General features: G+C 38.2%; 2 protein-coding genes across 2 annotated transcripts in view; both read left to right on the top strand.

Annotated features, from left to right (window-relative positions):
* The window catches only part of LOC107674584 (caspase recruitment domain-containing protein 11-like), a 17,419-nt gene extending 12,994 nt beyond the window's left edge, over nt 1-4,425 (top strand). The window contains exons 23-24 of the mRNA XM_016468595.1: nt 2,803-2,918; nt 3,076-4,425. Coding sequence (XP_016324081.1) covers nt 2,803-2,918; nt 3,076-3,280 — 321 coding nt within the window. The 3' untranslated portion in view covers nt 3,281-4,425. The remainder of the gene's footprint in view (nt 1-2,802; nt 2,919-3,075) is intronic.
* A 5,183-nt stretch (nt 4,426-9,608) lies between these two features.
* LOC107674729 (guanine nucleotide-binding protein subunit alpha-12-like) overlaps nt 9,609-26,921 on the top strand; it is a 30,174-nt gene continuing 12,861 nt past the window's right edge. The window contains exons 1-2 of the mRNA XM_016468823.1: nt 9,609-10,386; nt 19,720-19,935. Of these exons, the coding sequence (XP_016324309.1) occupies nt 10,063-10,386; nt 19,720-19,935 (540 nt within the window). The 5' untranslated portion in view covers nt 9,609-10,062. The remainder of the gene's footprint in view (nt 10,387-19,719; nt 19,936-26,921) is intronic.

Below are 26,921 nucleotides of genomic sequence, written 5' to 3'. Positions count from 1 at the left end.
ACCCCTAGAGGACGCAGTGTCTCGTTCCCTACTCAGGGAACCATGGTTACACAAGTAACCTGAGACGTTTTCTAGCTTACCCTACTCATTATTAAAAATAAAATAAAATATTTGCATATGACTGCCTCCAGAGCAAGACATTGACAAATATTTATGTATTATCACAGCCTAGGCCAAGCCTACTGGTGTTCAGTTGGCTGACACTTGCCTACACTGGATGCGAGCGTTGCATTGTGTTTCCACAAAAGCAAATAGAACCTATTATAATCAATGATGTGATCTACACTGGATACAGTATACAGATTCCCATTCAATTTCTGATGTACACCATGCGCTTGAGCTACTCCTGACAACAGGACAAATGGAAGAGTAAAGGAAGGTTCGCTTTGACGTGTCCGGTTTAAACAGCTTGTTTACATCTCTGTACAGACTTCAGAAAAACCCCAGTGCTAGGAACAAGTGGCTTTGTCTGTAAAGGACTTTGTTTTATGTGGGTTTTATATTACTTTATTGTTAAGGATTTTATATGGATAATGTTTTCAAAACACTTACATGCAATAGCGAGGAGCGTTGATACTGTTTCCTATGCAAGGATGTTAACCAATCATAAAAGTGGCCGTTTATGTGCATGCATTTTAAGGGGAGTTGCCCCTTAAAAACGGATCATTTCAAACAGAGGGTCAGAATGATAATTATTGAATTCCATGGCTTTCTGTATCAGGACATCATAAAAAAAATGATCTAGTCCTTGGCAGGTCTTAAAAATTGGAAAATAAAACCTCAGATGAACAACATCACATGACATATCACACTGTGTCATTATTTATTTAACAAAAATAAAGCCAAAATGGAAAAGCCATATGTGACAAAGTTAAAACACCCTATGTTTCAGTTGCCTGTAGATCCACTTTTAGCAGCAATAACTACTATAATAAAAAAAAAAAAAAAAATTCTGTATGACTTTATCAGTCTCTCACATCGTTCTGGAGGAATTTTGGCCCACTCTTCTTTACAACGTTGCTCCAGTTTATTGAGGTTTTGGGGCATTTGTTTATGCACAGCTCTCACCACAACATTTCAGTCAGGATGAGGTCTGGACTTTGACTGGACTGCTGCAACCCCTTGATTCTTTTCTTTTCAGCCGTTCTGTTGTAGATTTGCTGGTGTGCTTGGGATCATTGTCCTTATGCATGACCCAATTTTGTCCCAACTTTAGCTGTCGGACGGATGGTCTCAAATTTGTCTCTAGAATACTTTGGTATACAGAGGAGTTCATGGTCGATTCAATGACTGTGAGGTGCCCAGGTCCTGTGGCTACAAAACAAGCCCAAAATCATCAGCCCTCCACCAGTATTTGTGACTTTTGGTATGAGGTGTTTGTGCTGATATGCTCTTTAAATTTTCACCAAACGTACATTATGGCCAAACATCTCCACTTTGGTCTCGTCTGTTCAAAGAATGTTGTTCTAGAAATCTTATGGTTTGTTCAGATGCAACTTTGCAAACCTAAACCGTGCTGCCATGTTTCTTTAGAGAGAAGAAGCTTTCTTCTGGCAAGCCTTCCAAATATGCCATACTTTATTTAATTGAACCCATATCCAATATTTTTCTAATTGAACTTTATCATTTAGCATGTTAACTGAGGCCTGTAGAGTCTGCCATTTCTCTGAGCATTACACGGTCTGTTCTTGGGGACCTGAAGGCTCCAGACCAGCAAACTGCCAAAACTTCTGCTTTAATGGAGGTGCTCACACTTGCTGATGATCAGATAACCAAAGGCATTTGATTAGCAGTGCCTGACCATTACTTACCCTATGTTAATAGTAAGGGTGACAAATTTGAGACCATCCGTCCGACAGCTAAAATTGGGCCAAAATTGGGTCATGCACAAGGACAATGATCCCAAGCACACCAGCAAATCTACAACAGAACGGCTGAAAAGAAAAGAATCAAGGGGTTGCAGCAGTCCAGTCAAAGTCCAGACCTCATCCTGACTGAAATGTTGTGGTGAGAGCTGTGCATAAACAAATGCCCCAAAACCTCAATAAACTGGAGCAACGTTGTAAAGAAGAGTGGGCCAAAATTCCTCCAGAACGATGTGAGAGACTGATAAAGTCATACAGAAAATTATTACTTAATCCACTAAAAGTGGATCTACAGGCAACTGAAACATAGGGTGTTTTAACTTTGTCACACATGGCTTTTCCATTTTGGCTTTATTTTTGTTAAATAAATAATGACACGGTGTGATATGTCATGTGTTGCTGTTCACCTGAGGTTTTATTTTCCCAAATTTAAGACCTGCCAAGGACCAGATCTTTTTTTTTTAATTATGCCCCGATACAGACAACCATGGAATTCAATAGGGTGTCCAAACTTTTTCACATGACTGTATATATAAAGGGGAATCAGCAGTGGTATGTAGGAGACAGACCTGATGCTCCTGATGGCTGCAGATGCAATCTGCTTGTTGGGGGTTTATCAGGTGGTTAGATGAGAGGCAGCATATTGTTTTTGACTTGCTAATGTGTCAGGAGATGAGTCTATTTTTCCACTGCAAATCTCACTTGTTCGAGAGGTGTGCCAAAAACAGGACAAAAAATGAGAAACGACACCTCACAATACTCTCTTCAGTTCTCAATTCTCTTTTCTGCTTTATATTGTCAATTACCATTTACAACGTTGTTTATATTCCTCTATAACGGTTGCTTTTTGATAATATTAAATAAATAGAACAAAACTTAAAAAGTGTATTTTTAGGGAGAATAAATCATATTAAATTATTATTATTTTTTTTTTTAGAATAAGCACTGTCTTCTGGAAGCTGATCTGAGCTGTGTGAAAGACTTGTTGAGGAGAGAGATCTATCCCATCGTGATCTTCATCAAAATCTGTGATCGGAACATCAAAAGATTAAGGTAAGAACTCTTCCAAGGTCTTCATTCTTGCAAAGACTCATTGCACTCTTAAATGAGTGTCATATTCATTATTTAGTTCTAGTTTGAAGATTCATTATTCAAGGTCAACTGTTCCTCAGATCATTTAGTAATCGCTTCTGATGTTTTCTTCGAGCAGAAGGCTCCCTCTGAAAGTGGACTCTGAGGAAGAGTTCTTGAAGATGTGTCGCTCCAGGGAGAAGGAGCTGGAGACGCTGCCGTGCTTGTATGCGGGTGTGGAGCCTGACTCTTGGGGTGGGGTGGAGGATCTCGTCAGGATCATCAAGGACAAGATTTTTGAGGAGCAGAAGAAGACTGTCTGGGTGGAGCAGGACCTGCTGTGACCTGATCACGGGAGCAACGGCTTATGGCGCACCAAACCTCTGTTTCCAGCAAGGGTGGAATGTATGCATGCGGCACAGGCGTGTGAACAGAAAGTGACTCTGTCAAAGGCGTCAAAGGTGAGGTGTGTTTCTCTCTGCTGTCAAAAAAAAAAAAATGCAAACACGTGGATGGGGAATGGTACCATGTGATGCTCCTGAGGTTCACATGGTAAGCAGTGGAAATGTTCTCATCCCAGAGCTTCTTATCTATTATTCTCCTGAAGTGGAGCTGTTGTCAATAAAATATTATCCTTCCCAGCATCCACCTGTAATGTTTAATATAGCGTGGACCACTGAATTTTGCTTCAGTTGTATTCTGGTTGATTTGTGTATAACTGTAAATTGAATCTGATACCACCATTATTGCAATATACAGTATGTACTTTTATCTTTATAGGCAAATGACATAAATTAATATTTGTGACTTCTATATTTATTTTAATACAAGCCCACATTTGTAATGTGTTTGTAAAGGTTAGTCTTTGTGCAGATAACACACATGTGGCTTAATTCTGTGCCCATTTCAGCTGCTACAAATACTTGCCAGGGTTTTACTGTATCTCTAGTTCATACTGTATTTCAATGGCATTATCTATATTTACATGTCAAGCTACTGACTGTAATTTGCAACTTTTTTTATTTTTATGCTGGCATTATTTTGGAGCCTGTTTAAGCTGTCATTGATTGATGTCCTGAAGTGGGCTCTTATCTTCTCTATCTATCTCTAGATGTTATCACAGTGAGAGCTGTTTCTGGTGTTTACTTAATGTTCCATTCTTTAAAGATGACTTACTGCTTGCCATTTAGAAATATCATGATTTATGGGTATCTTAAAAATAATACGAACATTTTTTAAATACATTACATTTAAGGTTAAATTAATGGGAATGTATAAGGGAAAATTTTGTAGGCTTTAAAAAAAAAAAAAATTCATGGGGTCTGTGTTGTTACAAATTTAATGTGTGTATATAACGAAAAGGGGTTTTTAAGCATCATTTAAGCTTCTTTTTTCCCCGAACATTATGTGTTCTGTTTAACTTTTTCTTCTGAGCAAAAATAATGACTATCATACATTTTTACCATGATTTACTAAAATGTACCAAAAAATCTTGTCAGGCATATTTAAAACAAGAATCATTGGATGACATTAATTTAAAAGAAGATTTAAAATTACAATTAAACCAGTCTTTGCCACTATCCTTCAAACTACTAGGTTTTACCCATCTGTCAGCAGTTAGTTTTTAATCATTTAAACTGTAATAAAATTTTGTATGACCACTTTTTCTTTTATATATTTTAATAAGTACAGGTCAGAGAAAGTATGTTTTATTTTTTACATAAATGTATCTTTTACGCTGAATGACGATGGAACATTATTTCACTAATTTTATTTTCACAAAAGTTATTTGAAAAAGTAGACGCTTTTCTTGCATTTAATATGCTTTCCGTGCATATAAATTCACTTTTGTCAATTTAATTTGGTGCTGACCCCAAAATGGGATGTCTTGTCTTTACAAATATTCCATTTTATCACTCAAATAATTAAATATATAGTTTAAATTGAATATATATTTAATTATTTGTTAATTACATAGATTTTATGTTTAATACATTTTTTTTTTTACAGTACAAATATTCTATTTAATCAGTCACGTACTACAAAGTCATGAAAACTCCATGTGTAATAATTATAAATAGAATTATGAAAAAAATTAATTATTGATGTCAACTACCCTTATACTGACCCCTGTGATTTTAAACATGCAGCATATAGATGTGTGTATATTTATTGTTGAGATTGATGCCACTGTAGGGGAAAAAATCTCCAACTCCCAAGCGTTGATTTAATCTATTTTTGTAAATATTATTTTATAAACAGACACCGGAATGTACTTTGCAGCTGACACAACAATGCATGGTGTCTTTTATGTAATAAATGGTTTTGAGAAGCAGAGTTTCTGTTTTCTGGGTTTACATTGTGCTTCAGAAAGAAACTGACACGTTTTTGCTGTTGAAATGAGAACTGAAAAAGACTAAAAGGGCTTGAAAAGAGGAGAAATCCTGGAGAGAGTGTGTCACGAGCAGCGCAGTGGAAATTTCAGTTGGTCCCTGACAAGCAGACACCTTGTTGCTGCTTTGTGGTGTTGGTGGTGCATGGTTCCTCTCAGAGTAGCGTCACTTGCAGACAACAACTCTGACGGTAAACCAACTTTCCACTGTGATTGTAAACACCATTGAAGAGGCTCTCGGATCTTGCGCTGCTCCCTAAAACCAGGAGAAATCGGTTTCATGTAACAGAACGCGTCACATTAGCTTGTTTACAACCTGAAAAGACTGTTACTTTCTTTAGTTAAGCTCATCTTGTGTTCTTCAGAGTGAAATGCTTGCTTTTAAATATGCCAGGTAATTGTTTACGGCGGTCAATATTAATGCATAAAAGGCCAAGGGGAAGTAGAGATATGAAAATATAATTTGCACATCAATGCAAACACATTACATTTTGAAAGTCCTGGGCAAACAATGCTGGTTTCTGCTCATTGTAGTCCATGTACTTTAGAGATTATGCACAAACTTATTTGTATCCTTTATCATAATATATTCAAAACCCACAACATGAAAATCCAGTCTCTGGAACCCCGTTTGAGCTTTTCATTTTCAGCGGTTTTTGTTTGTGCCTTTCTCACACAGCTGATTGCTACAGGAAGTGTTGTGTACGTCGTGAGCGTGTCACTTTGGCAGTCTGTTAAACGCCTTGGCCCCTGCATCCATCAGTCAAACGTGTGAGGAGCGCCGGAGCTGAAATGTCACAATAGACTCTCCATGAAGGAGTGTCTGTCACAGACATCAGAACTTCTGTGTCTAGGCCGTCTGTATCTCCCTGTTTTACCCACAACTTCATAAGCCATCAGATCCCACTCATCCTTTGTTCTGAGAAGCACAAGGCATTTAGCTCTTCTTCTAGCTGCTCATCAAAGCACAGATAAATGTGCTTTCCGCACGGTTTCGAATACGCGGAGAACTTTGTGCCTTTTTTGCAGCAGTTAACAAAAACACACTTTCAAGATCATTGCTTTGATTAGGAGAGGAAAGCGATTTAACAGCCATTTTTCATTGTGGCCATCAAGTACAGACCTCCATTAATGACACATACACTTGTCTGTATGAGAGTCATTATGCTGGAATCAAAGAGTGGCATAAATTTAATTATTTGCCATTTTATTTATTTAATTAGACATTTTCCTCTATAGTCCTCTGAGACCACATGCCCGCTGGGTTTGGTTTATTCTTATCTCACTTAATTAGGCTGGACAAAGCTCTAAATCTGGTTTCTGTTTTACTTTCCGATTCCCTTGTTAAATATGTTTGCCAAGCGTTTGTGCCTAAACGCATTATATTATCAACTCTTTGTTCTGTATGTTCTTAAGGAGTAGTTTAAACCTTAGTAGTAGTTTTAATAACCTTTTGAAATCAAGTTAATGGTGAATGGGCTGTTGAGCTCAAAAATAAAATAAAATTTGATTTTAAAATGCATGCTTGAGAAAAAAAGCTGTATAAAGACACCTTAAAAACATAAATAGTGTCTTTTTTTTTAGTGTTTAATAAAAAAATAGAAAATTGCATTGTCATATATATATTATAGTTTATGCCCTTTTAATTTTTTTTTATAAAATGCATGGAAGATTTCTTTTTTGCTGACATACACATACTGTGCTCAGTCACCAGAATATGCAAAAAAAAAAAAAAAAAAAGACCATAAGACAATATGGGAATTAAATGTACATTTATGTTATTCAGAGTAGCTTATCAAAAGTATAATGCCATAAATGACTGTCTGATTTGAGCATTTGTTTTAATGATTATCTTCATTAATTAATATTTTAATGTTAAATAATTTTTTTTTTATTAATGAAATAATAAAATATCTATTTTAATAATTTTGTAATTGTTTGTTTTATATATAATTTGTATTTAATTATCATTGTTCTAATTATACTGTTTTTATATAGCATGCAAACATTGGCTAGAAAAGCTCCAATGCATCTTACATGGTAAATCAGCTCTCACCAACAAATGATCCTATGATTTCCCAAAGTTATAGCACTCGCTGCTCATTTGCTGCCTCTGCTTCAAAGCATAGTGGGAAACATGGATGGCAGTGCTGGTTATTTCAGCTTTAGCTTGCTTCAACCCTCTCCAAGAATGCTATCAAGAGCAATTTGCCCAATGAGAAGGATGGATACTTGTATATTTCTCTGTTGCTTTCTGATTTTGGTGATCAAAATGTGTAATCATGGCCATGTTGCTCTCTGAAAGCCTCTTCAGCTGCGTTTTGTGTGCATGTTGATTTCATCTTTCCTCCAAAAACCCAGTGCAATTAACCTCCTGCTTGAAAATCAACTTGAAAGCGTTTCCATTAAATGTTTTCCTTGTGCACATCAACGCAACAAATAGGTTCAAGAACTGAATCGCAACAACAGTAATCAGTGTTTTTTCTTATGCTGTAAATGACATTGAATAATCTACTTGGAGGAGGAATGAAAAAATTGTCACTATTTATATACTAATGTTGGAAGTCCTGTTTTTCTTATGTAGGTGGTCACTGGCACAAAATTAGCCCGCTCTACTTTTCTGAACCTGTGGTTTTAGGTAATGTCTTTGAGGTGTTGTGCTGGGAAAATGGTTAAATATTATTTTATATTGTTGACAGTATGTGTAATAAAGCTTTAGCACATAATGAGAGTGTCTTATTAGTGTAGAAATAATAACCATATGATCTTTGACAAATTATGTTTTGATTAAGAATATGCTCATTATATGGTTTCTTTACCTGTGGGTTTTCTTTTCTTTTCTTTTTTGGTTGACACTTATGCATCCTACAGAGCTCATTTTACAAAAAACAAATGATGTATATGGGTGAGAAACTGTGATTCAAAGGAAATGTATGACTGTAAGCGCAGGTTAACACTGCCCTCTGCTGAATGAACAGTTATTTTTTTATTATTATGCAAGCAGAAGACCACAGAAGAGCCTTTTCTAGATCTAAATCTGGTGTATAACATCTTGTGCAAAATCAAATAAACTAGGCTATATATACAAGGTCAGTATGTTTTTTTTATTTTTTATATATATGTTATATCATATATATCATCATCATATATATAGCCTACATATATGTATGACCATTTTATGAAAAGGCACATTTTGTTCAGGACAAATTGTGTAACCTTAAGAAAACTTTTTGATACTCAAGACTTGAGGAAAGCATTTTCTTACCTTTGTCTTGATTGTTAAACCTCTGGGCATTTTAGACTCAACATAAATCAATAAATCTGTGGCACAAACCTTGGGTGGTGGTGGTCTAATAAATTTGTTAAGCGTATATATTATGAAAGAAACATGAATACACATATTACATTTCCAAGGGCTAGGCGCAAGTGTTTTAAAAACAGATTTCCTTGACATCCAAACACCGTGTCCTAACTACACGCGACGCGACAAGATTCCAGCGACAAGCAATTTGGGTGTCCACACCAGACACGACGCGACATCGCGACATCGCGACGCGACAGAATCAATCAAATATCACAGCCAATCAGAAGCGTGTGTGGGCGGGCTCTCTGTGGAAGCGTACTGCTCATGCAGCGAAATGGATACGTTTATAATCTAATTCATAAATATTAAACCTTTTTAACATCATTAAATGTACATACTGAGTGACTGATAACATCTTTGTCATGGAATGCACTCGTTGGTTCGTAGTGAGTCCACAGTTTTAACGGTCATCTTTGCTGTCATTTATTTTCAAGATCTGAGGTAAACTATCTATTGTTGCTTTCAGTATGGCTATACTTCTATATCTAAAATTATATTTAAACTCATATTAGACACGTTTAACTTTGAATAAAGCACATAATCACCTGAGATTATCTACTGTCATAGTTTGTATGTTGTTGTTCCAGCCGCGACGTCGCGGAATAGAAACCGAAATTTCGCGTGTCGCCGTCGCGGCTAGTTGGGACAAAAACTCCGATGGAAAAGATACCTTTTATCGCGTGTCGCGGCGTCGCGTCGCGTGTAGTTAGGACACGGTGTTATCCAAGTGTTTCATTGTTGATTGCCAGGTTTCTTGTAAAGTTTTAATACTGCCACACAGACAGTAGTGCATGACAGACAGCCAGGGGCCACTGTATAACAATGACATTTCTGACACTGGCTGGAATCCCCCTCATGTAAAAACGCCCATCTCAACAGCAGGAGGGGCGTCAGTCCAGCAAAGAAACTTCCCAGAGCTGCGAGGAAACATCAGAAAGTCGCTCTAGCTCCTCCAGAATGAACTTTTGGAACTTAGATAGCTAAATAATACGGTTTCCCGCTAAATAACATCTACTGAGCACATCCAGCGCTTAATGTGTTTTTTATCACCACGAACGACGGATTTGTTTAGTAGGCAGCTGCCTTTCTTCATAGTTTTAACGGACCACTGTTGGTCGCTTTGCTGGGGAAGGACCTCTTCAGTGTGCACGCCTTTACAAATGTCTTTATAATGGAGGAAAATGCTAATTGTGTTTCAGCTTTTTCCTTTTAGTGTTTGTTTTAACCGGTGAATATTCACAGCAGATGTTTGCCGGCGCCAGCTGAGTCTTCTCCATGTCGGTTTTGTATAAAACATTAAGTAAAGTTCTTTGGCACTTTAATGAATAGGCTACATCAGGTGGTAACTAATCGCGTTCGAGTTTGAAAGGATGGCTGGCGTGGTGCGCACCCTGAGCCGGTGTCTGCTGCCCGCTGAGGCCGCTCACGATGACAGGAGCAACGAGAAAGAACGAGGAGCCCGCGAGCGCGATGTGGACCAGGAGCGCGAGGCCAAGCGGCGCAGTCGCGAGATCGATGCCATGCTCGCGCGCGAGAGGCGCTCGGTACGGCGTCTGGTGAAGATCCTGCTGCTGGGCGCCGGAGAGAGCGGCAAATCCACATTCCTCAAACAGATGAGGATCATCCACGGAAAAGAGTTTGACCAGAAAGCGCTGCTCGACTTCAGGGATACGATCTTTGAGAATGTCATCAAGGTAACGGTCTCAAGCGTGTGGCAGTTTGCGTGAGGTTTGGTTATAAGCATAATTAATACTTCCCCCAAAGTTTGTGCTTCAGCCATCAGAAAGCGCTCACGTGATCTCCCATCACATGTACATGAACCATATTACACTGTCATACTAACAGACTCACATGAGTTTAGGGCTGCACGATTATGACAAAAATCATAATTGTCGATTATTCCCTTGAAATTGTAATTGCGATTATTAATTACGATTATCACAATTTACATTGAATGATGTTTATACCATTGTTTGATGCAACTGCATGGCGTATTTTTATATGAAAATAAACAAGCTGAAAACACTCTAACTGAAAAACATTTAGTGCTTGTCTAGAGTAATAAGTCTCGAATGTCAAATATACATCGGATTGGTTTCTTTAAATTATAAAAAAAGTAAAAATATGAATGGTATTATAATGTTATACTAAAACTAAAACAATGGAAAAACCCTTAAGATAACATGTAGAAAGAAAAAAAAAACCCATATCGTAAGCGTGCATAATAACATAAGTGGACTTTGAACGATTAATTGCCGCTTTGAACGATTACGTAATTGTGGCATCCATAATTGTAAGTGCGATTAGAAATTCGATTAATTGTGCAGCCCTACACGAGTTACTATCAGTTTTTTCTTTACATATTAGATGAGCGTAAATCTAGATGTCCAGAACAGGTTTTGAATACCCAATCCATGTGAAAATGTTCACTTTTCCTCTTATGTATCTAGCCTAATTCTTTTTGCTGTTAGTCATGATGGTTGCTTAGACATCTTCTCTACTGCAAAGCAGAACCCCAAGGGATTATTCCTGGGTCATTTCCCTGTAAGCACGTCTATTTAAGATGTCTGTGTTTAATAACAGTGGCTTGACTCACAGCTCGGATTTAACGAGAAAGGAGTGAAAATGCACCCCAGAATGTGTGCGAGATGAGATAGTGGGCCTGGGGCTGTTGGAGTTACTGAGGAACAATGTTTGGCCTTTCTGGTAAAAGCAACCTTTTCATAAACCAGTAATCACAAATCAGCATCTTAACATTTGCAGGCTGGCAGATGTTCTCTCGTAATTACCACAAGACTAAGCTTAGCTGTCCTTACAATTAGCAGTACATGGAGTCACTTTGTTTGGTCTAGGTTCATCCCTCGCTCTGTTATGAACAGAGAGATTGAGTCTGACTAATCATTGTGATCAGCTCATGTGCTTTCTGAGCTCACGTGTCTGAGGATGTCTCAATATGTCCTGATTTTCCCCCTATCTGTGTACGTTCTGCACTTGTGTCTTCCTCTCTTTATCTCTTACTTGGTTCTACATTTGGTTTGGGAAGTTTACTGATGGCATCTGATGTGATCATAGTGAAGCCTTTGAGATTAGCTGCTGATGGCAGAAGACTCTAATTACAGCCTGCATCTATGTTACAATAGGGATAGAGAAGATCTAACATTCTTTTCATGTTGTTCAATACGTCTATGTGCTTAACAAGCACTAGCTGGCTGAGTCAGAGCTTTTCTGTGCTGTTTATTTATGAAAGAGCTTTGTTAAAAAAGCAGTGTATTGTGCATTGTCTTGTCACTGTCATCTTTATGTGGTACTTGTGTGGATGAGATGTAATTATATGGATCAATGACAATGCATAATCATTTATGTCTTATTTAATAATTTATTAAAATACATGAAAAATTCATACAACAGAAACATGCAGAAAACATTAAACAGGCAGTTATATTGTAGTGAGGACCCCTACAGACTCTCATGACTGTGTATCAAGGCCAAAAAGTATTTTAAAATATCAGACAATTTGACCTTTTTTGACAAGACTGTTAGTTCAGGATGTGAAATGTCATGTGGCGCAACGCCCCAAAAAGTAATGATAAAATATGAATTAATAATTCATGATAGATAGATAGATAATATGCATTTTTAAAAATAGTCATTAAGATTTGTACACTTGCATGTATTCAAGGTGTAAATAACGTTTACACGTTGAAATTTTAGAGTCATTAAATTAAAACTTAAAAAAAGTTTTTCAAACCAACTTGAATACAAATGGATTACATTTCTAGGAACCTGGTACATGTGTTTTAAACTAGATTTTTGTCATTGTTCCACATATAATAAATGCTTTTCTTCTTGAACATAAATATGTCTATTCTGGCAAACTATGATGTTCATTTATTCAGTGGGAAACTGAAATGATAAATATTTCTATCCTTGGTCTTGTTATTTTACCCACAGTTTGGTCAAAAGCAGTGCTGCCAGATCAGAGGTTTGGCTTAGTGGAAGAGTTTTGCTTTATATGGAAAAGGTTATGTTTCTCAGGATGTCAGAGCAGAGGTCCACATGTTCCATCTCCATGGTTCTTGTCCACCAAACATTTAGCCAAACTGCCAGACATCACTTCATGCATCCTTCCCACAGCCAGAGAAATGTGTAAGCTATTTTCCATATAGTTTTCAGGACTCCAGGAGCCCATGTTGTACAGGGACACGGCTGAGGCAGAGCCAAAAGATTCACTTTGTTTCGACTGGGACTGATTGCGATCAGATCCTCTTCTAACCCACCCGTGGAGCAAAGCAGCAAAACTGAGCTTTCTTTGTGTTGATGATGTTTATTTTCAATAAGACCCCTTCACCACAAAGTGACTAGTGAGCTGAGGAAAACATTATAATGTAGTTCTGATCTCTTTCATTAGCTTCAGAGGCAAATGCTGAGGCCTGTGTTTTGGAGCATCTACGTGTATACGAGAACTTGAAGTCAGTTTTATGACTAACCACACTAAATGCTCTAAATGTATGTGTTGGCGCTGATTACATGGTCCACTCACTGCCCTGCCAATCAAGTGAAAAGTGCAAATGAAGAATGTGCCTAAAGTTTTGTTTTTCTGGATAGTTTACCATGGCTTCTTGTCACCAGTCACCACACTTCCTTTCATTAATGGTAGTTGTTAAACATCTCTAAAGGTTATAAAAACATTAAACATTATGAAAAACCTTTAGTTAGATTTGAGAAACTTTTTCGAGGTTTAGGAAGCAAAAAATAACACAAATAAAGGCCTGTTTACACTGAAGACTCATTTATAGTACTGTACACTAAAAACTATATTAGCTCTTTAAGTTCGGGGTGGATTCTAATTGCCTGTCAAGGTTTTAAAAGTCTAAATGTCATTCATACTGTATGTGTTGTTAATGATTTTTAAGAGTGGGGTAAGATGAGCCAGTGGGTAAGTTGACCCACCCCCTGTATCTTGCCAACTGTGCACTTTAACTGTCATGTGACAAATATATGCTGGATCCATCCATCATTTCTTCCAGACAAGGAGAAACACATGGGAGGAGTGGAAGGCACCCATTTACTTAAGTACAATTTTAGCATGTCAGATGTAATGGCTACTACATCAAAGCAAATTCATCCTCAAAATATTTATGATGCATATAGGTGATACAGTGAGCCAGCTTTTTAACTTACCCCACCATAAGACCCTGAAGTTAAGTTAAATCTCTGAAGTATAAACTGGTATTTTAATGTGATATTTCGCAACTGGTTTAGTTGATCATATATATACATATTATTTGTAGTTTATTTGATAAGGACAGTGTATAAGTACACCAAATCCTTCTCTGATAAGAACCAGAAGATGCTTTTAACCTCGTTATAATCATTTATCTTTCCACCTGTAGTCCCTAATGGTCTGTTTGGAATTGCAGAAAAGCTGCCGTGCTAAGAATCTTTTGACTAAAATGTTTATTAGTTTCAGTAACATTTATTCATTCTTTCTAATTACGTTTTTATTTAATTTTACTCAGCAAATTCTCTGTTTAGTCTGTTTTTGGGAAGGTTACAACTTTGGTGTTCAATATATTGTTTCAGAAATGCAAACAATTAAAGGTATTGAAATTTAAACGTAATTTGGTTGGTTTTATGTTGTTTAAGTTAACTTTAAGAAAAGAAATATGACTATTTGTAAAAGTAAAATTCATTATTAAATCAGTTTTTAAAAGAGGCCAATTATCTTTGAATCATGGGTTTGAATCAGATTCAGTTTACACACAGATGGTGCATCTTACCCTGCACTGACTCGGATCAACTTACCCCTAACCTGGGGCAAGTTGAGCCACAGGAACACTTTTTTTAATGATAAATTCTTTGTCAAAGATACATTGTGATCATTTAAAATGATAGGAAACATCCTGAAATTACTTTAGATACTTTCATTGTACTTCTGCCTCATTTTCCCTTATTTTGAGGACCACATGAGTAAAAAAGGCTCATTTTACTCTCCCCTACTTATAAATATGAAAAAGTTTTTCATGTGATACAGTAAATTAACTGCTTTTATTTGAGTCAAAATATTATTTAACATGGCTAAATCAACTTACATTAGGCTACAACAACAAAGGTCAGGTCAGGAAAAGAAATATCCATCCATAGAGTAACAACTGCAGAGTTTCAGTTTTTACAGCGCTTTTATTGAACTAAAGTTTTTTTTTTTTTAGGAAGTATAAAAGTTCCACATTGGTGTGAAAACTTTTGTAAAATGGTTTGCAATTCATGTAATTTAGTTAAGGTCTAAAACAGTTGCCCATTAGTGGGGAATTTTTTTTTTTTGTAGGACAGTACAACAGTGGCCAGTAAGCATGTGATAATACTTAATTTCACAGTCTAAAGATGTGTGAAGTGGCTTGAGAACTGGACGGGAGACCTTGTTTGTCAGTGATGAAGTCAAGGTCAGATTGGAATAGCTCCACAATGGTGGTCTCTATGGACTTGCAGTATTGCACAGCCCACAGTGCCAGAGGAAATGCCTCTCCTCAGTGCACAGACAGTGAATGCTGCAAACAATGGCGATTCAGTCGTGCCATCATCTCCCCTCTGACCGGCTGTCATCACCCTGCTGTTCAGCCCATCCCTCTGAAGGCTTTAGGATGATGACAGTGTTGGTGATGTTTGTTTCACTGATATCAGCCAGTCCAGACTTTTTCTCAGGGGTGGAAAAAACTAGAACAAACAATCCCAGAGGTTAACAGTCGCGTGAGCGAATCTCAGCCTATGTGCTGATCAAATTATTGGTTATTTTAAAGATAACATTTTCTATATTTCAGCCACTTTACAGTAACAAAGGTCCAGGAGATAGTCCTCTCAACTTTTTCCAGATCCTTCCATTAATGCCTTTTGGATATTATGGCACCATTTGCCCTCAGCCTGTGGAAGTGGTCTGGAGAGGGTGTAAAATGTTTTTACAATCAATGTTTATTTTTAAAGACAACCTTGTTAGATAAAATCTAAATTGAATTAAAGGCACAATATGTAAGTTTTCGTCGCTAGAGGGCGCATATTCAAAACAAACAAGAAACAAAGGCATAGTTTGATGACGCCGTGGCTGAGTGTGGAATCATGGGAGTTGTCGTCTTCATCCCCACAGCCGATGCAATCCGACGGGACTCGGGCAGAAATCATGTTAATTGATGAGCTAATGTATTAAAGACTTATTAAGGTCACTGTAGTATGATGCAGGGTGGGGCTAAAAGTCGTGGAAGCGAAACGAGGCCACTGGAGTGATTGCTAATGAAGGACAAGCGCGATACACGGCTCGATAGCAGCAGAGCTTTTATTATGCCACAGTCGACCGCTTCTGCTTCTTCCGGTCATGCGTATGTGGGGTAAAACAGCGCTGTTTTATACTAGATACATTTGAGTGTATTGAAAGTTCCGTTAAAATGCTACTCTGTGCGTTCGTCACCTGTCTAATAAAATGCATAACATATTAAAGTGTCTTTGGGGTTTCCATGTTTTCAACAAAATAAAACCGGAAAAATCAAGGGGTTATGATGTCATTGGCAGGCGACACAATGACACTATGGACACGCTCCGTTACACTAGTTAAAATTGCTTATTTTTCTGGATTTAAACATTCTTCAAAACATTTGGGATAATGTAAGTACACAAGTCAGCAAAATATATAACACTATTCTAGTGGTTTTGGGATATTTTCATAAAAAAATCTCACATATTGTGCCTTTAAATCCTATATCACTTGTTTGATGGTTTGATGATCCAGTCAAAACCAGATGGATAAAACCAAGTCCCACCCAATGTCATTTGATATAGTGATAGATTGCATTAACTAAATATAAAGCTAAATGTGTTGAGAGTACAGTCTTTAATGACCAAATAAATGATTTGATACACCACAGTCAGGCTTTCCTGCCTTGTTTTTGTTAACCCACATTGAGTAGGCTGAGTAATTTATGTCTGGGAATTTATTACTTCCTAGATCAGTAGCTAGCTATCTAGTCTTTTCTGTTAACTCTTTAGTAGCCTTTTAGAAAGCTATCTTTGATAGTAGAGTGATCTAAAGACTGACCTTATACTGACACTGCGTGTTGGGACACGATAAGATCTCACCTCCGTTTAGCCCCTCGTACACCTCACTCGTCACTTTGACCCTTCAAGAGTCAGTTTCCCTATTGCAAAGCTCTTGATCTCTTGTGCAATGGGACACCATTGGCAGTGGAGCATTTCCTCTGTTTACTACATCCTTGAGAAAATAGTTGCGGTTTTCAGTAACTGCCCAAAATGTGTTTTTGCTCCATCATCCTAAGGAGAGCGTGTACGGATGAGCACGTTACCAAAAAAGTTACCAGAGCAAAAAGTTTAAATTCATGCATCCTGCTCAAACTATGTTTGCGGGGGAGGATACAGGAAGTGGCTGAAGGGTGACACAGGGAGAAAACATATATCAAGCCCATCTTCCTGTGTGATAAATCTGAGAGTTTCTCTGTGACCGGAGTCTTGGGAGGCTCCTTCACAGGTGGCTTGTTTATGGCTAAGGAGTTGTTGCTGATTTAGCTGTGGTTGCACAGCGGTGCGCGGCTGCCTGGTCCGCTCCCCACATCTGCTTACGCTGCGAAATCACAGCACTGCCATTACCACCACTGGAGTAATTACTGTGCTTGACACGCAGGGCCCGTTTAATGCATGTCAGATGAGGACCAACGGATTGGATTCGCTGTCAGCTGTGTCTCTCGGCAGAAACCAAGATCCCTGAATATCATTATGTGCTCTACATTCAGGAAATCCCCCTTTTTTAACAAACAACAAAGGGAATATCTAGAATTGTCTGTTGTAGACTTAAAAATCACATGGAAATGTCTGTGGCTTTTTGCTTAAGACTTACAAAACAAGTCTATTTGGAAGATGCCATTTAAAACAAACACTTAGGGCTTGTTTTTCAGGAGGCATTTCAGAAACGATAAGAGCCTTGCTCACGGCGAGGTGAGGTTTTGGTGGCTTTCAGAGCTATTTTTGGGACTTTGCCATGACTCAGGAAGAGATTGGAAGCCCTGCAACTGACCTCTCCACTGTGATAAAGCTGCCTAGCCACTCTCTCTTTACTTTCACCCTGACTGTGTCAATGGAGCCAGCCAAGGAGGACAGGAGGATACGTCTACGCTTTCCTGATAGTGCTGGCCAGAAGTGGGTGAAAGGTCAGAGATGGATGGGTGGGTTTGGGGGGCTGCCTCTTGGAGACAATAAAGGCTGAAGTGTGACTGAGTTTGGCCCCTAGGAAAGTACCCTGACAACCCTGGACTAAGGCACACTATTAAGAGCATTAAGCAGAAACAGTAGGGAGGCCTTAAGCACGAACAACTGTTTACATTTGTGAACTGTTTGATGGCTTGGGGAATCTTGGGATTTGGGATGTGGGGGAATCTCAGGATTTGATGGAGACAGCCAGACTAACAGGACTGTACCGCATTCATTTCCTGTCGCTCCCCGCTGTTTTATTGGTTTTGCAATGCAACCGTCTCATGTTGATGTACAGATCCCTCACACATGCGGACAGACTAGGAGTTTTCATTGCCCTTAAGCTCAACCCATTGACCTGATGTGCAGAAATGCCATTAAATGCACTCGTCCGGCCCACTGGCTCAAATCCCACGAAGCACCTGTGCCTGAGGGACCCTTTATCTTCTTCGTAGACAAAGGCTCGCTGAGCGCTCTAATTAATGTAGCATACGTTTGCTCAGGGCACTTTTGAGTGCTAGTGTTGATGATTCATACGTGGCCCTGTAGAACAGAGGAAGAGGACCAGGACCCCCTACTGGGACTCTGAAAATCAGGATGTTATTCCAGTGCACCAAAAGGAGGGTGAAATGTGTTGCAAAGGAGGATTTTGCCTCGGTTGATAGAACTGCAGTTATTATCAAGAAAAGTCAATGGCCTTATGTTACATTTACAAAGCATCTCATGATATTCCTGCTCCTCCACAGAGCCCAACCCTCCTGGTAACTGCCAAAGGCTCAGTTCAGGGTTTTGTGTATTCGCTGTTATGCTTGGAAGCAAAGAGGCTCATCGCGGAAGTTTAGTTTCAGTGTGATTGCTGTTCTCAACAGAGCTTTCTGGAGATGTTTTCATTTTTGGCTTCAGAGTTGAGTGTTTCAGTTCTGGGATCTTTTGAATATACATGTCGTGACTGAGTGGCAGCAGTCTAAGCTTCTTCTAAATGCAGTACAAGCACACTTCAGATTTGTCTTTAAGTTGTGACTGCTGAGAGTGGTATATATTTAAAGGGACCATATTCTTGACTTATACTTTTTTTAATTTTTAGATTTTTTTTTTCGTATGTAATTTTTACCCTGAGGTACTATTATAATGCTAGGCAAGGGTTTTTTTTGCACCAAAAGAGTAGTAGCTTTACAAAATGTTCTACCTTCTCTCTGGCATTTTTGTTTAAAGGCCTGTTCACACCAACACAAAAAATTTGGTCAGATTTTCGCATTCGTTTTGTCCATTTAGACCGATTTGTAAGAAACGGCTGAATGAAAATGCAGATTCATTCTCTAACAGTAAGTGGCACTTAGACAGATGCATTAACAGACATTCATTCAAATTAAAACATTTATCTCAATAATTTGTTGCACCGAACATTTGTCTTGTTGTAAACACAGGCTCTAACACTCAATGAAACATGTACCAAAGGTATTAAGACCAACATAACAACACAATTCTGGTCAGTTCTGATTTGAGGTTGATTTTAAGACTTCAATAATTTGCCCCTTTTAACATAAACAGTTGGTAAGCGGTTTGAAATTGAGCGTGGGAGATTTACAGAGACAGAATTTTAGCAGGTTTAAAGTGTGCTGTAGGTGTTACATGAAGACATTTTTATTTTGTCTCCAGAAGAATTGTTTCATCTTCCTGTTATAGAAGCTCAGCTCAAGAGGACACACCCTGTTGCAATTATACACCCCAGAGAAACATGGCATTAATCTCTCTCTCTCTCCTTTTCTTTGTCTTTCCTTTTCTCAAAGGGGATGCGGGTACTAGTGGATGCCCGAGACAAACTTGGCATTTCTTGGCAGAACTCTGAGAACGAGAAGCATGGCATGTTTGTTATGTCCTTTGAAAACAAAGCAGGCATGCCCGTCGAACCCTGCACCTTTCAGCTGTACGCCCCAGCCCTGCAGGCACTCTGGAATGATAGTGGCATCCAGGAAGCCTACGGGCGACGGAGTGAGTTTCAGCTGGTGAGTGTAATCACAATACATTTCCTGACAACCTGTACCATCTGGATACTCTTCACAGGAAGAGCCACACGGCAGCGTGTGTTCTCATAAAACAAATAATCTATTATTTACCTGGGGTAAGTGCACTGCTCAAGGGCACAGTGGCGATCGTTCATAGATAGCCTCCTAAAGTGGAGCTTCAATGGGCAGCACACTCAGATAACAATCTGATTAACCTTTGGGATATATACAGAGTTCTGGCATGAAACTCTAGATGGCGCAGTCCGATAGGTCTAACTCAATCTGACCTAATGACATCATTATCACATGGCACAGCTGATTGGTTCTCTCCTGTATTGGTAGCCAATGAGCTTGCTGCTCAACATTCAAATATATGACTAGAGCTTGCCGCAGCAGTGCAGCTTGCTTCAGAAACCCTCCACCTTCCCCAGCTCCACCTGTATAGATCTGCTACGAGGTGATTCATGTATGCTGTATGCATATATATATGTATATGTTATATTTGCAGCAGCAATATTTCTTACATGCTCACAGCAGCATGTTGTGGATGTATTGGCAGTAGCAAGTCTCGGTACTTGCTCTGCTGCAGCAGCAGCAGCGTAGCAGATCTATTCCGCCAAAACCAAATACATTAACATTGTCATGTACATTACCATGCCAATCCCTCCGAGAGTTGTCATGACAGAAATAGTGATATTATTTAGTGAGATTCTTTGGGGAAAATAATTTGGCTAAATAAATAATTAATTTAATTTTATAAGTGCACTACTGTTCAAAAGTTATATATATATATATATATATATATATATATAATATTCTTCCTTCAAGGTATACATTTTACAAGTATGTGTGTTCCCTGAGAATCAAACCCATGATCTTTACCAGTTGATAGCCAAGAGGGTACGGGAAATATGGTAATATTTCAGTGTCAGTTAGATGGAAATCTTTGGCCTAGCTATTAAAGCTAGACACTGGGGCCCTTAATTTAGCCTGCTGAGTGCAGAAAAGCAGAGGAAGCTTGACTTATTTATGTGCATCTCATCTCAGCGTGTACGTTGCCACAGGACTTTAATGAGTTCAGAAGCTGTGCACAGGAGTCTCTCAAACTCTAATCGCTCTGACTGCGCACTGGAGCGATGCGATTCACATACACATCTCTGTCACAGTACCTCTGGATCTTTATGAATTTTTAAGCTTTGTTGAGAGTCCTGAAGATCTAGGTCAATGGAGCAGGATGGAGGACAGGATAGACAGCGAGGAAACCTGTGAGGAAATGGCACAAATTTCCCTTCATGCATGAGATGGTTTGCCTTCTTGGTGCTCATGTTCTTTTGTCTATAAAGAGAGAAAAAAACCTTCATAAAATGTAATTCTCCACAGAAATTGAGAGCATAAAGTGTCTGAAGCATTTCACTGATTATTTTGATGAAGTAGCTCTTGACCTGTGGTCATACTCATTTCAAAGGCTAAGAACATAGGGCTGTAATCTTATTTCTGTATTTGGCTCTTATATGATGAGTTCTGCCCCCAAAAACCCCTGCATTTTTGTTTCTTTTTCACAAGTGGATTGCATCATCGTCTCTTGCTTAAGGATGTGTAAATCCTCCCCCCCGCCCCAAAAAAACTTTTTACTTATACACTCTTAAAAATAAAGGTGCTTCAAAAGGTTCTTCAAGCGATGCCAGAAAAGAACCATTTTTGGTTCCACAACGAACAATTCAGTCAAAGGTTCTTTAAAGAGCCATCTCTTTCTTACCTTTTTATAATCTGAAGAACCTTCTTTCGCCACAAAGAACCTTTTGTGAAACAGAAAGGTTCTTCAGATGTTAAAGGTTCTTTATGGAACCATATAAACAAAAAGGTTCTTCTATGGCATCGTGAAGCACCTTTATTTTTAAGAGTGTACTTACTTTTTATTTGCTTCTATTTACTTACTACTACTTTAGATAAAACTAAATTTGTCATCACAGTATTTATGATACTTCATTTGGATGAAGCCAGTTTAAGAAATCTAAGATATTACTCAGTTTGGACATTTTATTGTGTATTAAATTTAGATTTTAAAAATGATTTTGTCAAACTTTAATTGCGACTTTAGAAAAATGTTAAAACTTTAAAATAATATGCAATTTCAATAGTGATATTTGTAGAGCAGGGTGGCCAAATGTCTACATATATTTAATACTGATATAGCCTATAATACAAATTAATGACAGTAGATAAGATTTACACAAAATGCTGAAATTATTTCAATTATTATCTCAAAATTCACAAAAGGAAAAAGAAGAAGAAAAAATACAGTGTGAGGATCTTTGTAGATTCTGGATCTAACAATGACCAGAAGGGCATTTTATGCTACAGTATGCTAATATGGATTAAAAGTTAATAAAAAGGAAGAAAATAATGTTTTAAAGCACCCTGGCAAAAATAGACCAGGAAAGAGATGTGAGTGAGGATTTAAAAAGAAGTACGTAGTGTAGTACGGTTAAATAATTCAGTGAAATATTGAATCAAATGAACAGATCTCAAGACTGCAAGTCTGTTGTTTTTTCCCATTGCAAAAGAAGATTAAAACAAAAAAACAAAACACAGTGCTTTAACTATAGGTAAAACTAGAGAATGACTGAGAATTTAAAACCTAGTCCATCAAATGATGGATAATAATTATAAATACAGGACATTTATTGAGAAGAACTAAGAATCTTGTAACATCCAACATCTAGGCGAATAAGCTTTTTATCTGCCACTTTAAAGCCATTATTTGCATATTTTTGCCTTAATGAAACATGTGTGACATCTGTGGAGTTTGACCTTTCGGTCTGTGACATGAGTCTTTTGACCCTATATGGGTCATTACGTTGAACTGGCTGTCTGGGCCAAAGGGTTGGTGCCCCAGCCTCCTTCAGTCTCTTTTCTTCTCTCTGCTCTGTGAAGGCCTATTTGTTTGTGAGTCCATTCAGAAGCCAGTGAGTGGGAGGATATTACAGGGCTCAGCCTGTCCGACTGAGTAACTCCTGTTCCCTATTGACCAGAGGCCCAGAATTTACCCTGTCGTACAAGTCTTCGTTTCTACCCCAAACAAAAGTGCGCCTATGGAAATGCTGCTCTTTTTTTCTTCTTCACAGAAAGTCTCTTTTCTACTAGTCCTACTCTGAAACATACACAGAGTGCTTGAGTAGAGGACTGCAAGTTGTACATGCTAATGAGACCAGAAACTCTCTCTAGATCCCACAAACAAGTACACAATACAAGGTTGGGTCCAAATATCAGAGATCGCATTGAATCATTTCAGAATCTGAAATACACCATGAGGTTTCTGGATGTTGAACATTTAAAACCAAAGAAACATTATGACCCGAAATGTGTGACATTGCTCAAGCGACTCTTTGTACAGACGGTGATGTTCTTCTTCCATTGAAACTCAGGATGCTTTTGGGCTCATCTCAACATGATCAACATCATCAGGTTTTTCATTTACTTGCAGAGTTAATGCATCTCTTTGTGAGGATTTTGGCCCGGATTCTACCAGTATCTGCTCCGTTCTTCCAGCTCTTGGGAGGATTGTGGCGGTGCAAGGGAGGGCCTTCTGTACTCAGTTGTAGTCTATTAGAGGATCTCTTTAGGGAAAAGCATTGGCATTGACCATGATAAACAAGCATAAGACTTTTTGTCAGTATGCAACCCTAAATTAATGTCAGAAATCCCTATGACCATTGAATGTGATAAATGTCATGGGATTGTATCGAGTTGGCTGAATGGATCTTGATAAATCTCCGTGATTTGAGTTTAATGGTTGAGTGACGTGATTCGCTGAGATGTAATTTCCCTCCACCAGTATTTATGAGGAAAATTTAAAGGAAAACTGGCTTTAAAGTGTGTAAGACTAGCACATTAATGCAAAAAAACAAAGAAAATGGACTGGATCCATTGTCAGTGAGGCTGCCAAAATCACAAGACTTGCCGTTAGCGGGAATGCGGCTCTAGTTATATTGTGATTGGACACAAACGTTGCTATGCTTGAAGGCTGTGGAGAGTTCATGGACAGGAAGTCTGTATTGCTGCTTTGTTGAAGGCTGACGCTGCTGCCCCCCAACAAACCACACTAGATCTCAGCCACAGCCCAGACCAGAGAAGAGATCTGTCTGTGCAATGCAGCTTCACCACAGTTGAGTCAGAGCCATCATAAATTCCTTCCTGACAAACTCACCATAATATTCACATCCATTTTTTTTTTAAAAGGGTGGGTTGCTTGTATATCAAGTGAAGTGAGACACTCTGTTGAATAATCATTGTAAAACCTTTTGAATATTTTTATGATTTATTGGAAAGCTTAATTCCTTCCATATTAAATTAAATGATTTGTCTTGAAACTGAAACTGAAAATTTAGTAATTACAGTGTTACTAGTATTGGCAGAAGCTGTGCGTCCATAACAGGATGATTGTCACAAAGACTGTGTTTTGTATTATGGATCAGATTTCACATCTAAATTAACAAAAAAATAGGACATTATATTATGCATAAAGAAAATGAAGCCATTAAAACTTTTTGCATTGTGACATTATTTTCATTACAGTAAAACAGATTACAACAGACTATGCACAACGATTGTAAATTATTTTAAAAAATATATAATATGCATAAATGAAAGGCAGTTTAACAAATGCTTCTATGATGTACGAATACTCAGTTACTCATGATTATCCTTAACTGTGATAAAAAATAACATTAAAAAGGTCTTAAATAGGCTCCATTTTGCTAATGCAAAATATAACTTTAAAAAATATAATCATTTCCATAAAAAATAAAAAGGTAATTGTCTCATGATTACGACTATATTTCTCGTAAAAGTGCCTCTATTTATATGCTTACAAAGTGACTTTATATCACACAATATGGCTTTAAATTTCATAATTATGATTTTCATTTTGCAAATGTAACTTTATATCTCTCAATAGCTGTTTACCTGCACCCAGTTTATAATTGGATTGATGGCTCAATCGGACTGGAAAGCCTTCATGTAAATATTGAGATTGATCCAAATTAAATTTCGATCGGATTGAAAGGGGTGATGTAGATCTGAAATAATACAATCAACAGGAAAAATTCAGCATGTAAATGATTCAATCTGACTACTTTTTCAAAAATACCTCGCACACATGCACGTCATGACATGGGATGATCATCTTATAGTCTGTTGTTATTGTTGTTACCATAAGGACATGAAGTAGATGTTTAATTCATCATTTTTATTTTGCCCCATGATAGTCAGGACCTGATGAATGGAGACATTCCAGTTTTTCTGCCTCTGTGTTTTGTAGCACCTATGTGAGAGCTTTTGTCAGAGGACAAGATCTATGTTTGTTAAATGCGAAGCCCCAGTTATATTTCATCTGTGGAAAGCCGTCTCAGCCATAACAGGGAAGCTCGCTGGGCTTTTGCCAATGAAAGAATCTGCAGAAGGAGTAATGATGTCCCTTTGTAAGACTGTAAAAGAGAGGGTGGGGGGTGTCATTTACACAGAACCATCCCAAATGACAGTGGGCCTTGTCCTGTGAGCTTCAGCACATAAAACCACATAGAACATCATTATATGTGCTGAGACATTCCATTAGTGAGCTTGTTATCTCATGTACACAGAGCAGAAATGAAGAAATTTTTCAGGTTTCACAAACCCGCCCCACATGAGAACATTTCAGCTCGTGACCCAAGAAAGATACCCCCGCCGCTGCCCAAAAGCTGGGCGGCATTCAACATTCCTCAGGGAGATTGATGTTGCTGGGATGTGTCTTAAATTCCTCATGGCTGAAAATAAGATGGGTGCTGGTAAGCTTCCCGTTACCCCACTTTTTCTGTACAAGATGTTTTAACAAGATTCCTGGCAGCAGAACGAGCCACCGTGCTGTGCGTAGTTACCCAGAAACAACAATTTTAAGGATGATCTTTAATAGTTTACGATGCCTCCTGGAAGTCTCACCAGGCCCGGGCCTGCCTCGCTCCATTTTTCTGTTTCCATTCTGTAAATGCGGGTCCCATTTGAATTGTTTGATGGTCTTAGAGGGCCAATCCAAAATATATAAAGTGAATCCATACAGAGGAAGGGCGCATTTGTTTACTGAGCAGACTAGAAGCGATTGCTTATAGCAGAACATAAGCCTTCCTCAGAAGAGCTGGAGATAAGCAGAACAGCGCACATTCCTGAGCAGCTGTAGCGTAGATCTCCAGAGACCAGTCCACCTCCCCAATAACACAGCCAGCCTAGACATCAGCACAACACAAACACAACCAGAAGCCAATGCATGTCTACTTCTGTCAAAAGCTAGTTTCGTATTCTCCATGTTTTCTGCAGAGAAATGGTTTACTCACGCATGTGTCCTTCCAAAACCGTGTGACGTTCCCTTTTTTAGAACACTAAAGGAGATGTTTTGCAGAATGTCTGAGCTGCTATTTTGCATGCAATATTTTACAGACAAGTGTCTTTACATGGCTTATTGGAATATATGCAAATGAGAATGAGCTGGAAAAGTGCAGCTTCAACATCATGCTAAACGTATCCTTGTAGGTTTCTGTAGGAGCCAGGGATTTTTTTGGTGAGCCACAAGAGGTTCAGTGGAAATTTTGTGAGAAAATAATGCATCTAGTACTGTCAAAATTAATGAGTTAACTTTAGACATCAGTTAAAAAAGATTAACACCATAAATTTAAACACATTGACCCATTTTATTATTATTAACATTATTACATTATGTAATTATTTTGTGGAAAAGGTACTTTTTTATGCTTTGTTGTACCTTCAATGAGGGCAATATTCTCTATAAAACTACTTTGGTACTTTATTTACTATTTGAGAATAAAACACATAAAATGGATTGAAAATCTTTCTTTTCAGGTCTTTACAGCTAGCTGTAGGCTACTCTAAAGACCTTTTCACACCAACACAAATTTTCACATGAAAATTCGGTCCGTCGCTCAGCAAACTAATGTCTG

This window comes from Sinocyclocheilus anshuiensis, unplaced genomic scaffold (assembly GCF_001515605.1).
Source record: "Sinocyclocheilus anshuiensis isolate Anshui unplaced genomic scaffold, SAMN03320099.WGS_v1.1 scaffold152, whole genome shotgun sequence".
Classification (NCBI taxonomy): domain Eukaryota; kingdom Metazoa; phylum Chordata; class Actinopteri; order Cypriniformes; family Cyprinidae; genus Sinocyclocheilus; species Sinocyclocheilus anshuiensis.
The sequence above is the reverse complement of the archived record's forward strand: the minus strand, read 5'-3'. Positions and strand labels throughout refer to the sequence as shown.